We start from the raw sequence: 16,009 nt of genomic DNA on the forward strand, positions 1-16,009 counted from the left end.
GAAGAATCACTGCAGTGAAAGTGCTCCCAGTGGCTGGTTGGAGACTTGAAAATTGAAATAATCTTTCTGGTGAGAAATTTGGTAAAATGTATTCCACAGGGTTTATACAGCTGGATGAAATAACTTTATCTTAAAACACTATTTTAGGAACACAAGGAAATTTGCATATAAAGATTTAGACATAGGGGCATTAACCAAACAGTGTTTGTTCCTTTAGATCAAAAAGAAAATAATTAAAAAATAATTTATTCTTTTAGATTTGGGGCCACACCCAGTTTCTTCAGGGCTTAATCCTGGCTCTGCACTGAGAGATACTCCTGGTGGGCTCAGGGGGCCATATAGGGTGCTGGGAATTGAACCTGGATTGGCCACATACAAGAGAAGTGCCTTACCTGCTGTACTATATAGCTCTGGCCCCTAAACATTAAATTTTTTTTTTATTATTGAATCACTGTGAGGTACAGTTACAAACTTATGAACTTTCTTTCTTTCTTTCTTTCTTTCTTTCTTTCTTTCTTTCTTTCTTTCTTTCTTTCTTTCTTTCTTTCTCTCTCTCTTTCTTTTTTCTTTTTTTTGTTTCTCTTGTTTTTTTCTAAAACTTATGAACTTTTATGTTTGCATCTCAGTCATACAGTGATTGTTTACATCCCTCCACCAGTACCCATTCTCCTCCACCACCAATGTTCCCAGTGTCCCTCCCACCATCCCCACCCCAACCCCCACCCTCCACCCTGTCTCTGCGGCAGGACATTTCCTTTTGTTCTCTCTCATGTTGGATGTTGTAGCCTAAACATTTTTTAAAGTAGAATATTTGCACTGTAAAATTGAAATCCCAGCATCATTCTCTCTTCATGTTCTTACAGCTTAAATGCATCAAATTCTCTGTTGAGTATAAGTTGAGTTCTAGGATGGTTGCAAATCCAGAAATACAAAAAAGTTTGGAAAAAATGGGCATTTGAGCCCAGAAAGGTGGGGGGAGTGGTATAATAGGGACCTCTCAGATGTCCTACAGGACACAGGAGGGACTTAGTCAGAAACAGTCCGGTCCCTTAGAGCAGGACCCTTTGACACCATGGGCTGTACAGAAAATAGAAGTGTCCTGACATAGCGAGAATCACCACGACATATTGTGACTTTCTGACAAAGGAATCAGAGGAAGCAGACATCTGCTGGGGAGGTTGCAGGGGGCCCGAGGAGGCCAGCCTGAGTGGTCACTTTCCAGCTAATAGCAATGAGCCAGAGGCGGAGTTCAGGGCAAGCATTCACCTCTGGACAGACACACCCTTTCCACTCTCTTTGGCAATTTTCTCAGTGTCCCTTAATAGAGACCACACCTGGACAAGACACACAGTTCTGCTATGCTAGGAGTTCAACGCATCGCCATTGAGGGATGTCTTGGGGCTGAGAGACAGGGTCTCTATGCTACGAGGTCTTGGAGGGGAAATCAAGGAAAAGTCAAGGCACCTCCCTTCAAACCAAGGGCACCAATTCCCCACTCATTCATTCATCCTGAAAAGAGCATAAAATGTCAGGGCTAATAATCTACTCTGGTGGATTAAAGCCAGCTGGCACCAGAGCCCCGGGTTCAGGGTGCCTAGACACCTTGGGAATCCCTGAGAAGAGCTGTCAGGGGACAGTCCCCACCTGTGCTGTTTCCGACTTGGCAGCAATGTAGTACATTAAGCATGGGTGGACTCTGCACACGGTCATCAGACGGAGCCTGGGCAGCTGCTGCGCCAGCTCCAGACAGCAGCTCCACTGTCACCTTGGTGACTGTGGCCTTGTAAGGGTAGCGGGTCAACAGGAAATATCAGTCCGCCTTCCCACACCATAATACCTGTATTATATAATATATATTATATATAATACAACATCTAGTATACTTGTTATATTATGTAATAGATGTTATATATTGAGAATATATATTATATATTGAGAGCATTATATATGTGTGTGTATATATATTTATGTATAAATATATATATATGTATATATATATATATATATGTCAACCTGGCAGTGCTCAGGGCTTAGCCCTGGCTTGGCACACAGGAATTACGGCTAGCAGTGCTTGAGGGCCACATGGGATGCTGGAGATCAAACCAGGGTGAGCCATGTGCAAGGCAAGCACCCTACCTGATGTACGACCACTCCACTCCCCTCTTTTCACTTCTCAATGAACATAAAATTCTAGCCTAGAAGTTCACTCTTAAAAAAACAACCCAGAAACATGAGGCCCCCATAGCCATGCCACCAGACTCCACGCCAGGCTGTTTCACTCGGGGTGCCCCAGAGGGGGGTGAGAGCCCTCACGGCCCCAAGGGACGCAGCCCTGGAGGCTGAAAACCACAACCCAACTGCTGCCATGCTTGGGCCGAGCCTCACGCATGAGCGAAGTCCCATGAAAGCCAGGTAATGTGGAACTTTGTGACCTGGGACGCTGGGCTCAACAGGACCGGGAGCGGAGATCCTCTGCCAGTTTCCCCCTGTCTCCGAGGTCACACCCATAAGCCACCTCTTGCTGGCACCAGACAATCTCATCATCGGCCACCATCCAGATCACACGGCTGCTTCTCCCAGACAGGAGCATGATGTGAGGCCCCCATAGCCATGCCACCTGACTCTGCACCAGGCTGTTTCACTCGGGGCACCCCAGAGGGGGGCAGGTGAGAGCTCTCTCCACCCCAGGGGGCCCACCCTGGCAACCCAAATCCCCACAACCCAAAAATCCCCACAACCCAACCGCCGCCACACTCAAGGCTGCTCCCCACATTCTCGGGCGGAAACACACATGAGCGAACATATTCCTGGACTGCGAGGCCGCTTTCTCAGACGCGCGGCACATCCTACCCATTCCCCACAATTACCACACCACATTTGATGGGGTTCAGACAGTAGGCAGCAAATCATAGCGGGAAATATATATACATATGCATATATACATATTTTCAGATATATATATATATATATACACAACAGCTCACATTACCCAAACTTTAACAACATGTTATGATATCCTATAGAATGTCTTAATGGCTCCTGACAAAATATAACAATCTTCATACTGTTTCCTATATGAACACTTTTTTGTAAGCATGTTCAGCAGTTCTTCATAAAGACAATACAAAATACATTATTTCGGTTGTGTTTGCGACAGGGATTGGGGCTTTGGATGGAAACATCCCAAATTTGGTGGTGGGACAGTGTAATGGTGGTGGGATTGGTGTTTGAATATTAAATGTAATCAAATATTGTGAGCTAACTTATAAAATAAAAAAATAAAAATTCATTAAAAATAATAAAAAACCAATAAAAGAAAGAACCAGGATAAATGAAACTCAAGAAATCTTGTAGAACCTTCCAATACAGAATTTGAAAACTGAAAATGGGGTTTAGGTCTACATATTCAGAAATCAGGTTAAGCTCTTTCTTTCTCATCTTTAAATCAAATTTCAAATTAGAGGAGAAAGTCCGCGGGGAACAATTGTGACAAATGTACCAATTTAAATGTAATACTTTTTAAAAAGTGTATAATTCAGGGGCTTTGAGTGTGCTCAAGTATGATTAAACTCAGCGGCCCGCTCACACAGGGCTCTCCTCTGCTGTAAATCAGCCCATCGCCGTCCTGTCCTCAGGTACCTGGGGGCACATAATGGAGCACCGAGTCTGGTCACCTTTGCTCCCTGGCATGGGGAGGGCAGTCAGGGAAGCTACTGCGCTATCGAGAAGGCTGGGAGGGGCTACCGCATCTGGCAGAACCCACGGACGGACGGTGGGGAGCTCTTCACTCCACGCCCTTTCCCTTGTGGAATATGTATGAGGGATGCTGAGGACTGTCGCACTCCTTCCTACCCACGCTCCACTCTTGGGGTCCCTGGTCTTCAGACACAAGCAGAAAACCTGCCCCCAGTGCCTGTGGGTATGGTCCTGGGGATGCACAGTGCCAGGTTCTTAACACTCACCTATCACCGCCGGCTCAGCTGCACACATATCCCCAGGGGTGGTTCCCAGACCCCCCGAGCAATGTTTGGGAGACCCTCACCGAAAGAAAACCTGAGGGCTGAGGATGTGGTCCAAGCCCACGAGAGACCCTGAGTTCAATCCCGAGCGCTGCCCTTGGCTCTGCTGGGTCTGGCCCCAAAATGAAAACTGGAGCTGACGATCTGCGCCAGCTCCTTTCAGTGCCTTTCCTGGCAGTCAGGGCTGCCCTGGGGACAGTGCCCAGCTTCCGCCTCGTCCTCTGTGTCGGGCACCCATGACGGCGGCACATGCGCATCCGACCTGCCCACAGCCCTTGCTCCCGGCACTGGAGACCTTACTCTGCCTGCCACCACTGGCTGTCCCCGCCCCCTCAGGGTGTTTCAAATGACTACTATCACCCCATTTGCCCACCAGCCGCTTCTGACCCCACACTGCCGGCCACAGCCGCTGCTGACCCCACTACACCCACTCGCCATGGCGACTGCTGACCTCACCGCCCACGGCTGCGGCTGACCCCTCGCTGCCCGCCACAGCTGGTGCCAACCCCACTCTGGGCACGGCCGCGCTCACCCTCTCGCTCCACTCGGTGAGGAACCAGCTCTTGGCACAGGGCCCCATGTCGCAGTTCTCAATGTCGTTGGGCCGCAGCTTCATGTTGCACTCCTCGTCGTCCACCACGTCGCCGAGGTTGCTCACGCACTTCACGTCCCGGGTCCGCTGCCCGACTCCGCAGGGCACTGAGCACTGGAACAGCCCACAGCAGTGTTGGGGTGGGGTGCGAGTGGGGCTCTCTAGGGCTGCGCCCTTGTCCTTGTTACCTGCTCCCGGCACCAGGATGCCTGGGAGACCCCTCGTGTGGCTGGGACCCCCAGCAATGCAGCTCTGCCCAGCTTCACCACCCACACCACCAAGGCTGTCGGGCCTGGGCTGTCACCCTGGGCCTCAAGTGTTTCATCTGCGATATGGGGAGGACGGTGTGGGGGTCCAGTCTGCTCCCTGCCATAATTCAGGGGGAAGGGGACGCCAACATGCACAGTTCCCAGGGGGTCCCCTGAAAGTCGCCTCGCCTGACACCCAGTGGGCTGCCCTGATGGTTTGCCCAAACAGCCCTGCATGGCTGGGCTTCTCTGGGGGATCTCGGGCTCTCCCAGGCAGGTTTCGGGGGGGCGGATGGGGGGAGGGGAGCTGCCCGCTGCCTACCGAGGTCCAGTCTGTGCGGACCTGCCACTCGCTGCAGATCTTCAGCTGGCAGGTGCTGGTGGTCTCGGGCTTCTCCAGGTGCTGGCAGCGGTAGGGCTGCACCGTCAGGCTGCGGTTGGCATACACCTGGCGGCACAGCACCTGGCGATGCTGCATGCCCAGGCCGCAGGTCTTGCTGCACTCAGACCACTCACCAATGTCCCAGCTAGGCAGGGGAGAGAGGGGAGAATTGGAGAGCTGCCAGCGGAGGAGAGCAGGGGCCCCCCTCCCTGCCCCCGGCCTCCCTTCGGGCTTGTTCAAGGGCCTCTGACTTAGAGGCAGGAACTGTGCCTGGGAACTCCACGCGGATGAGCAAACTCAACAGGTACAGAGATGTTTCTTCACGGAAAAAGGGCCTCCCTCCAGCCTGTCACCTGCAGCATGGCTTAATGATCTGCAGACTCTAGTTCACTTTGAGCTCACCTAGATCTCTTATTCCAGAGTTCCTTACTGTTGTTTTGCTCTGGTGCCATACTCAGCTGTGTTCCGGGCTTCCTTTTGGCTCTGGGCTAAGGGATCAATTTGGTGGGGCTCAGGAGACCACATGGGTGTCAGGGCTGGAACCAGGGTCGACGGCATACAAGGCAACACTCTACCCACTGCCACTGTGGCCCTTATTCTTATTTTTTAAACGGACTTTTAATACGCTGCTTTCAGCATTATCTGGCATTCTCTTTGTAACCCATCAAATAAGCTTTCGGCACAAGCTCATTAGTGACCCCTTGGAGGGCTCTTTCCCCCTATTATTATCCAGTATCTAGAGCTGTTTCCTGGTTTCTCCTGGCAGAAGCATTTTCCTCATCCTCTCTTTTGCCATAGCTCGCTATCAGCACTGAGCCCTCTGCCTAGTAATTCCTGGCTTCCCTCTTGGCTTCAGGCCATGTGGCTCATACTTCTTCTGATCTTGGCTACTTCCTAAGTCCCCTCCCGCCCCCCACCTTACAGGTTCACCCCGTCATGTCATGCATGACTCCATTTTTGTTTGGGGGTTCTCAGGGCTTATCCCTGGCTCTGTGCTCTGGCTGGCAGGCGTGAGGGACCTTATGGGATGCTAGGAATCAAGCTTGGGTTGGCCATGTGCAAGGCAAATGCCCTACCCTTGTAAAATCTCTGCATTTTACCCTTGTAGTATCCTGGGGCCCACGGGGGCCACATGGCCCCGAGTTAGGAAACGCTGCTCTCGGCTACCAACAGTGGGCCTCCCCGGAGGGAGGGGTTGCCAGATGCAGCATGCTGACCACCGGAGACCATGGGCTACCTGTTCTAGCCCCGAAAGACGGGTGCTTGCCAGGCCGACTGCCCCGCGTCCCCCCGCCGAGTCTCATGGCTCCAGAGTTCAGACCTAAGCATCGGATTGTATTCTTAGGGTGCGGTGCGGGGAGCAAGAGGCATGGTGGGCGGGGTGCCTTACAAAGCCGGGCAGGGGAAGATGTTGCAGGGCTCCTCCTCAGGGGTGGGCTTCATGCTGGCATCACAGGCGCTCTCGGGAACCTCCTCCTGAGTGGTCCTGTGCACGCAGCGGAAGATGGGGTACTGCGACCCTGCAAGGCAAGGAGCACGTGTGCCGGGCAGCCCCCAGGCCCCAGGCCACGTCCGGAAACATTCACCAGAAAGATGTTTGCATCTTTGACAGTCACTGCAGTGCTGGTAACCAGATCCAAGGTCTGAAACAACCCAAGGGTTGGAAAACACACTGGTTAGAGTTACAGTGGCACAGTTCTGCTGCAGACCAGGGAAGTGTTTTGTTAGGACATGGATGGAACAGAAGGGGGATATGTTAAGTGAAATAGACCTTTCTCTGTCTAACTGGCCTCTCCCCCCCACTGTGGCAAGCTTCCAGCCAGGGACCTGTCCACCTGGGCCTTATTTGTCTGTCCTTGAGTATCAGCCTCACTATTATTATTATTACTATTATTATTATTATTATTATTATATTTATTATTAAATATTCCTCACCACTATGACAATGACAGTTGAAAATGATCTCTGGATCAAATATTGAATGCTGAAAGAAGGTAAAGGGATATGATAGCCTCTCAGTACCTGTATTGCAAACCATAATGCATGAAAGGAAAGAGAGTGAGCGAGCAAGGGAGAGAGAGAGACAGATAGAGAGAGGAGAGATAGAGAGAGGTGTCTGCTATAGAGGCAGGCAAGGATGGGGAGTGGCAGGAGGGAAACTGGGGACACTGGTCATTGGTGATGGGAAATGTACACAGGTGGAGGGACATTGTACAACTGAAACCTGATCATGAACAGCTTTGCAACCGTGTATCTCATGACAATTCAATTAAAAAAAAGTGAAATAAAACCAAAAGAGAAAGCCAATATTAAATAGTGATCTCACTCATAGGTGAGGTATGAAGAAACCAAGCAAGGGAACAGATAACAGCCAAAGAAAATACATCCTTAGACTGCGGTGATGGAACTAAGGTGACCGGTTGTGGCAACTTAGGGGGCCAGTGGTAGTGGGGATAGGGAGGGGGCAGGCAGCCAAGATGAGCCTCTGGACAGTGGTGGAGGGATGGTGACACTCTGATGAACTTTACTATAAGCCATATCACCCTAATACTTAAAGAATAAAAAAAAATTCTAATTAAGATAAAATGAGCACAAAATAGTAGCTCCTGAAGGGCTTTCTGGAGATAGTAGAGAGAAAAGGTTTCAGAGAGGACCCCTGCACCCAAAAAAGGACTGAGTTGGGGTGGGTGTACGCTCGTGTGTCTAGGCGGGGAGATAGTTGCTGCTGGACAAGGTGTCCTGCAGGTGCTGGCTGTGAATAAGGGCAGACCAGACAGGTTGGAGCAGCTAAGTGAGAAGATTCCAGAAAGGTCAGAACACCACTGGCTTCCTCCTCCATGAAAGTATCTGACCCACTTCCTGGCAGAGCCCTGAGGCAGGGGTGTCGTTATTTGGATGAATATCGGCTTCCTAGGAGGCAGTTAGCTTCTCAGTCCCGTGCCTGATGTTCCCCAGGACCCATCTTGGGGGAAGGAGGTGTCGACTCCTGTTTTCAGACAATAAATTTTTTATTATCAGTTTGCTAAACAACAACAAAACAGTCACAGGAAATGCCCAGGGCTCTTACTTTCTTTCTTTTTTTTTTTTTTCTTTTTGGGTCACACCCAGCGATGCTCAGGGGTTACTCCTGGCTTTGCACTCAGGAATTACTCCTGGCGGCGCTCGGGGGACCATATGGGATGCCGGGGATCGAACCCGGGTCGGCCGCGTGCAAGGCAAACGCCCTACCCGCTGTGCTATCGCTCCGGCCCTCTTACTTTCTTATTGTAATCAAACAGCCTGGTTTCCTTTTCCCTTCTCCTTTCTCCTTCTCCACCCCTCCTCCTCCTGCCTTCCTAAATGGTGCTCAGGAAGCTTATCTCCTCTCTCTACCACCAACACTTCCATCCAAACTTTTACTGCTGTGTCTGCCTCACAGGTATGCGGAAGGCCTTGCTCTCCTCATTGTCACGGTCAGATCCTCACTGTTCCTTCTACACGATCCTCACTGTTCCTTCTACACACTAGCTCTTCGAATGGTGGAAAATGATGAGTGTGTCTTGGTATACGTTCGGTTTGTTATTGGAGGTTTGACCAAGCCAGGTTTCGAACTGCTCTTGAAGAGACGTGCCTTATGCCCTCTGTGCATGCTGCTGGCTCTGAGCTCCTCATTTGTGTCATGGGTACTCTTCACACATGGCGCCCAACTGGTGCTGTGGCTCAGCCATACAGCACAGGCCTGTTGCCCGTGAGGCCCTGCGTGTGGTCCCTGGCACTGTCGTAACCATAGCGGGTGACCGTACAGTGTGAACAGACCAGAGCACAGAGGGTGAGGTTGAATCCCAGGACCTTTCAGGGCTTGTCCTGGGGGAGAGGAGATGGTGATGCGTGACTGCCACAACCAAACCTGCTGTCACTTGTCCCTGTGTGAATCACTCCATCCCTTTTGGGGTTCTATTTTCCTATTTGTAGACCTTTTGGTCCCCTTTGTGTTTGTGATCTTTTGAAACTCACTATCCTCGTTCACTGGATCTCGTCCTTCTCTGTTACTCTGTGCTCTGTGAGGGGGTGAACAGCCAGGTCTCTTCTCTTCAGCCCTGAATCCCCAGAGCCTCGCTGCCTATCTAAGGGGTAAATAAAGAATCGACACATCTTTATTGTCAGGGTCATCAGGTCACTCCTAGCCATTCTCGGCCAGTTCGGTGTTAGGGGCTGAGTTCTGCGAGGTCCTGCAGCGTTTGGGACGAGCAGGGCCAGCACCCTAACCCCTGTACTGTCTTCCCGTCCCCAGATATAGCCTGGTTTCATTGACCAAATAAGGATACATCTATTCTGAAATAAAATCAGAATTTGTTAACAGGAAATTTTACATTCTCAAAAAAAAAAAAAAAGACCTATTGATGCCTGTTTTTTCTCTGCTGCCTCCTAGTGGCAGCAGTGCAGTATTACTAAGGAGCACGTGGCTGTGAGCATCCTTTGGGAGGAAGGAGGAGGAGGAGGTGGAGAAGAAAGGAGAAAGGAAAAAGAAACTAGGGTTCAACTTCATGCTTTGCTTTTGTTCCCCTGAGCTCTGCCAGGGATCACTTTTGAGCACAGAGCCAGAGCACAGTCCCTGAGCACCACTGGGTGTGATCCCCAAACCTAGTCCTCCCAACCCCCAATAAAAATTGCAACCTAACTGTTGGAAGCAAGCTGCTCCTCTGTGAGTAACTGCCTACAGCCCCCACCCCCTAACACACACAACACACAGACAACACACACACACACACACACACACACACACACACACACACACTCCTCACCCAGCCTTGGCCATGCACATTCCGCCCTAAAGAGCAGGGCGCTTAGCTCTGTGGCTGACTGGCTGGACATTTACACTCTCCGGGCCTCCAACGTGCTAGAATTTTCACCGTAACAGGACAACAGTTTCTGACGTAATTGTCTCAATATCTGATGAGCTACCTGGGGCTTCAAGGCTTTGGCTGAGCACTGCTGAGTGTGACCCCCAAACCTTCCCAACAATAAAAACCTACGACGTAACGCTAGTCTTGGAAGACCAGGGAACCACTGAGCTGAGTTTGCCCAGCTAGACAGTAGGGTGAGTGTGGGGGCCACTCCTGGGGCCTGCTGGGAGCCCATCTGCGCCCTGACATCTCTAACTGGAAGGCATCCCGGGGGCAGCCTGGACACGGGCACGGCAGCACGTCTGGTTGGCTCTGCCAGGAAGGATGGGAGACAGCTGGGGAGGGGTGGAGGGAACAGGTGGAGAGGCCGCAGGGGGCCTGGGCCTGGGCTGTGCCCCCTCAGGACAGCACCAGGGGGGGTTCCTCGGTCGCAGCACACTGGTGCTCACTGCCGACAGCCCCGAGTTGACCTTTGGTGGCAGCGTTGGCTCATCTGCCCTGGGTGTCCGGGCAGGGCTGCGGGGGGCTAGCCAGGCTCAGCAAGGAGCAGCCCCGAGTGTGGTCATAGCATAAGGAAAGAAAAAAGGCGAGGACGGCCTGAGAAGGGAGGGGCGGGGCAGCAGAGCTGGGTTTGTCTTTCCATATTCCTCAGTATCCCTTTAGCCCAGAACCAGCACTGTTTATTTTATTTTAAAAAATCAATACTAAAATTATATTATTATTATTATTTGTTTTTTGAGACACAACTGACAGTGCTCAGGAATCGCTCCTGGCTCTGTGCTCAGGACCACTCCTGGTGGGGCTCACGGGAACTTGAAGGGTGCTGGGGACTGAACCCATGTTGGCCACATGCAAGGCAAGCATTATAACCTCTGTGTTATTCTTTCAGTCCCTAATTAATAATTTTTTTTTGTGAAGCAAAATAGTTTTTATTGAATGAACTTGCTTAGATGTGAGGGGCCTGTGGGGAGGGCCAAGGAAGAAATGAATACATGTTCAAGAGAAAACACGAACTTGAAAGAGCTTAAAAATAAGCAAAGAGACATAGAGACAAGCAAGTGGATGCCGTGGATACAGATACAGTGGATAGCGACATCCAGCTTCCCAAAGGCAGACACAAGGGTGTGTGTGTGGGGGGGAGGGGTGTGTATGGGGTGGGGTGTGTGTGCTGGGGTGGGGTATATGTGTCGAGGTGAGGTGTGTATAGGGTGTTGTGTGTGTGTGCAGGCGGTGTGTATATGTGGGTATGTGTATGTGTGTGCAGTGTGTGTGTATGTGTGTGTGCGCGAGGGTGGAATGTGTGTGTGTTGGGGTAGGGTGTGTGTGTGGGTGGGATGTATGTGTAGGGGCGGGGTGTGTGTGTATGGGGTGGGGTGTGTGTATGGGGTGGGGTGTGTATGGGGCAGGGTGTATGTATGGGGTGGGGTGTGTATGGGATGAAGTGTGTGTGTATGGGGTGGGGTGTATATGGGGTGTGGGGTGTGTGTATGGGGCAGTGTGTGTGTGTATAGGAAGGGTTGTTTGTGTGTACGGGATGCTGTGTGTGGGGGTGGGTATATGTTGTGGGGGCAGGGTGTGTTTGTGTAGGTGTGTGTCTGTGAATGTGTGTGTATGTGGGTGAGTGTGCGTGTGTGCTCCTGTGTGTACGCATGCAGGTGGACACAAATTGATGCCGATTATGCTAACCCATTCTAGTAAGAAAGCCAGGGTGTGTGTGTGTGCGTGTGTGTGTGCGTGTGTGTGTGTGTGTGTGTGTGTGTGTGTGTGCGCGCGCGACACTCCATAGGAGAGCGGCTGTCTTACAGCTTTAAGTAACAGGACAGCGTCTCCGACGTGAGGGCTCTGCAGCGCTGCGGCGGAGGGCGGTCTGGGAGAGGGCGCGGGCGTGCTGCGGGGGCGCCTCTCTGCCCTCGCCGCTGGAGACCCTAACCCACGCCCGTGCAGGGAGGCGCGCTGCGACCCGAGCCCCCAGAGGCCCCCGGAACCCCAACACGCGGGCGTGGAGGAGCGTCTGCCCCGCCCCTGCCCCGCGCGGCGGGCGCCCGGGCCCACCTTTCCCGCAGCTCGTGGAGCACTCCGTGGTCCCCAGCTGCTTCCAGTTGTGGTCCCGGCTCCGGCGCGGGGGCTGCGGGGCGGGGGGCACCGCGTTGTCGGGCGGGTGCGGGGGGAACCCGGGCAGCCTGGCCGGGAAGGTCTGGGCGGTCTCGGAGGCGAGCAGGTCAGGTGCCCCGCCGCGCGCGCCTTCCCGCTCCTCGCGCCTCTCCTCCGCCTCCTCCTCCTCCGCCTCCTCTCGTGCTCCCTCGGGGAGCAGCTGGTCACCGAAGGGCTCCCCTGGGAGAAGCACAAGCACACAACAGGCGCAGGGTTGGACGCTGAGATCTACAGAGGAAAGTGCTCGGAGAATGTGACAATATTTCTCCAAATGAAATTACGTTAGTTTTGTCTGTCGGGGTTTTGAACCACAGCCCGTGGTGTCAGGGGAGTCTGTGCTCAGGAGTGACCCCTGGTGGTGCTCGGGGACATAGCCCATGCCGGGACTTGATTGAGGGTCTGCCACATACCAGGCAAGAGCCTTACCTTGTGACTATTTCTCCGCCTCATATCCAAATTTTAAATGCACATACCTTTAGATCCGACATCCAGGTACTGGGACTTTTTTGGTACAAATATTCTCACTCTTTCAAATAGGCATGATTTGAAATAGCAATACGGGGATGAACTTCAATGGCCTTAGATACTAGTTGAAATAAATGATTCCACAGTCGTGAATGGAACACTACTGACCTTGGGCAACATGGTTTTGAAGTGGGTTCACTTACACTGGGCCTTTCTGGGCTACACCCAGGTTCCTCCTGATCTGATCTCTAACACTGTGAAATGGGAAAGGTATGAAGCAAATCGGGAAGATTTGAAGCCATTTGTCACAGTAGCACCAGGAAACTCATGTAAGGCATTTCAAAATATCAAACTGGAAGGACGACCTCAAATATACACTTCATTTTGGGGGCAATCGCTGTCTATGTGGGGGCCACACCTGGCAGTGCTCTGAGTCAGGTGGTGCTGGGGGTGAGGTAAGGGCACAGGGTACGGGAAATGGGACCCAAACCCCACACATACAAGGCGTATGCTTTACCCACCGAGCCAGCCCCGGCTCCTGCTTCATTTCTGAACCAGGTAAATGAAATGCACTTATGGCCCAAGGTGCAGACCAATGGTGACCGCCTCTGTGACTCTGACTCTGCCGTGTGCATTCAGGCATTTTCTCTGGGTTCAGTGAGAGTCAGGGTACAAGCACCAGGAAAGGGCAGGGGCCTTCTCAGGAAGTGACAGAGGATGTCTGGTCCCTAGACAGGGGTTACCTGGTCGCCTGTGAGGTGGCACCTGCGGGCTGATGGCGTTGGCCCCCATGATGACGTACTCGTAGTGCACTCCTGGGTTGGGTTGCTGGTGGATCATCTGCCAACACAAAGGCTGACGTCACGGCAGGACACCTCCCTCCCTTCCCACTGGCTGTGGTGTCCGGTTTAAGTGGCCCTTGGGTGGATGCGACCGGTGATCCATACCTAACAGTAGTGCTGGCCTCAAGACAGATTTGCACTGTAGCACTGTCATCCCATTGTCCATCGATTTGCTTGAGCGGGCATCAGTAACGTCTCCATTGTGAGACTTGTCACTGTTTTTGGCATATCGAATATGCCAAAGAAAGCTTGCCAGGCTCTGCCGTGCGGGCAGGATACTCTCAGTAGCTATCTGGGCTCTCCGAGAGGGACAGAGGAATCAACCCGGGTCGGCCACGTGCAAGGCAAACACCCTACCCACTGTGCTATCGCTCCAGCCCAAGAGAGATTTGATGAAAACTATTTCATGTGACCAGTTTTGCTATTTGCTTTTGAGGAGTGAAAACCATAGTCTTAGAGGGAATCATAAAAACAGAAAGACAAAACTTAAGAAGGGTCAATTCTAAACAGGAGACGAGAGTGACAGTAGCAGCACTTCTCTGTGGGCACCTTAGCACCCACGGCCCAGGGCTCAGGTTTTGCTCCCACGTCAGAGAAAGCGAGCTCCGAGCCTCGTGAACACTAGGTGGCGAGATAGAGCCGTGTAAAGACGAAGCCGAGCCGGGTTCCGCTCTTAAAGGTCCCTCAAGACCTCCTAAAGGTCCCACCAGACCTCCACTGGTCCTTGAGATGGACTCAGGAAGGGTCAGTCCCAAGCCTCTCTCCCACTGACCCGTGAGTCCCGTCCCCTTTTGTCCACGATAAGCTCCAGAAGCACAAAGAGATGGCAAGGAAAACAGGTAAGAGGGAAGTCAGTGTTTTCAAGTCGAGTTTTCTCAGGAGCTGAGGACAAAAGCAGGGAGCAGCGAGGGATGGTGGACACCAGCACGAGACACTGTGTGGGACCGAGAGCCAGAGGGAGTCAGCGAAGCCCAGCAGGCACACCCCCTCCCCTTGTGTGCCCCCTATCCCAGCTCTTGCTCTTGGGGGCAGGGAGCAGGGGCTGGGGGATGCAGGCAAGGAGCCTCACCCCCGCCACTCTCCCACCAGGCTCTCCCTATGGACTAGCTCTGCAACTCGGAACCATTCCCCCAATCTCTGCTTCTGATCGAGGCAGGAGGATGATGATGAGGAGGAGGATGAGGATGAGGAGGAGGAGGAGGAGGAGGCCCTCCTGGGTGCTGCTTGGTTCCTGGGAGCGTGAGTTTGCCCTTGGTCCTCCCTGCTCCCTGGCCAGCGGAGCCTCTATCTGTGCAACTGCTGTCCCCGTTGCAGGTGGAAAGGCTGAAAATGGTCTCGCAGCATCACTAACTCCTCACACCTAGAAACGGGGCCTGAGTACTGAGCACCTCACTGTCTTCCCTTCAGCCCCTCACTTGTCTTCACACCCCCATAGGTGGCGGGGGCTAAAACCTCCCTCCCTCTCCCGGGGATCTTCTGCCCCGCACACTCCACCCCATGTTGACTGTTGGTCCCTGTCTCTGAGACCACCCACAGCCTGGGTTTCTGCCCTGATGCCTTGTGAGACTTACCCAGACTCCAATAAGCAAGTGGACAGTCTAAAACAAATATTCAGAGTGAACAAGGCTTCCTTTATAGTTTCTCGTCCTCCAGCCACTTGGCCCAAGGGGAGTGAGTGTGTAACCACGGCGCTGAAGAGGTGACAGCTTCAGAGCTCTAATAATGCCACATTTGCTGTGTACATTAGCCTGGGTCGGAGACCCTGGGAGGAGGCTTGCCAAGGGATGGGCTCATTTCTGCCATCAAAATGTGATTTTGAGCTTTTATGGTGTATCTCTCATCTCTTATTTTCCGTTTTTTTTTTTTTTTTTTTTTAGAACACTGGATTCTAGTGGTTTCTTTTTAAAACAAGCATCTACAGGGAGCCAGACAATAGGACAGCGGGCAGGAAGCTTGCCTGGCACACAGTTGACCTGGGGTGTGCCCCCTGGCATCCCATATGGTCCCCCAGAGCCCTGTCAGGAGTGACTCCTGAGTGCAGAACCAGGACTAACCCCTGAGCATTGCTGGGTGTGGCCTCCAAACAAAACAAACAAAAATAAGAATCTACATGGTTGACTCCCAGGCAACTTAATGTTGTAGCTTCTTGTAAAATCAGAGTCGTGTCTTCTGCGAGGCGGGAACCTCTGGTAAAGCCCAGCTTTGCTACTCTGAGCTTTATTGTGTCATCTGGAATACTCTGGAGTTCTTCCTGTGCCTGCTCGAAAAGAATTTAGAAGGGCCGGGGACTGTGGGCAGTCCTCGCTGCTCCAGGCATTTGCTTGCTTTTGCCATAAAAAGAAAATATGCCAAATTAGCAGTAGGAGGGAAGGGCCTGGAGGAGGGCCAACGTTCATGAAATAAAGGATGTGTTTTGCCTCTGATTTG

General features: G+C 52.2%; 1 protein-coding gene across 1 annotated transcript in view; it reads right to left on the bottom strand.

Annotated features, from left to right (window-relative positions):
• The window catches only part of THSD4 (thrombospondin type 1 domain containing 4), a 627,447-nt gene that overhangs the window by 11,642 nt on the left and 599,796 nt on the right, over positions 1-16,009 (bottom strand). Inside the window, 5 exon segments of the mRNA XM_055132044.1 lie at positions 4,552-4,725; positions 5,182-5,386; positions 6,632-6,761; positions 12,177-12,455; positions 13,484-13,580. Of these exon segments, the coding sequence (XP_054988019.1) occupies positions 4,552-4,725; positions 5,182-5,386; positions 6,632-6,761; positions 12,177-12,455; positions 13,484-13,580 (885 nt within the window).

This window comes from Sorex araneus, chromosome 3 (assembly GCF_027595985.1).
Source record: "Sorex araneus isolate mSorAra2 chromosome 3, mSorAra2.pri, whole genome shotgun sequence".
NCBI lineage: Eukaryota > Metazoa > Chordata > Mammalia > Eulipotyphla > Soricidae > Sorex > Sorex araneus.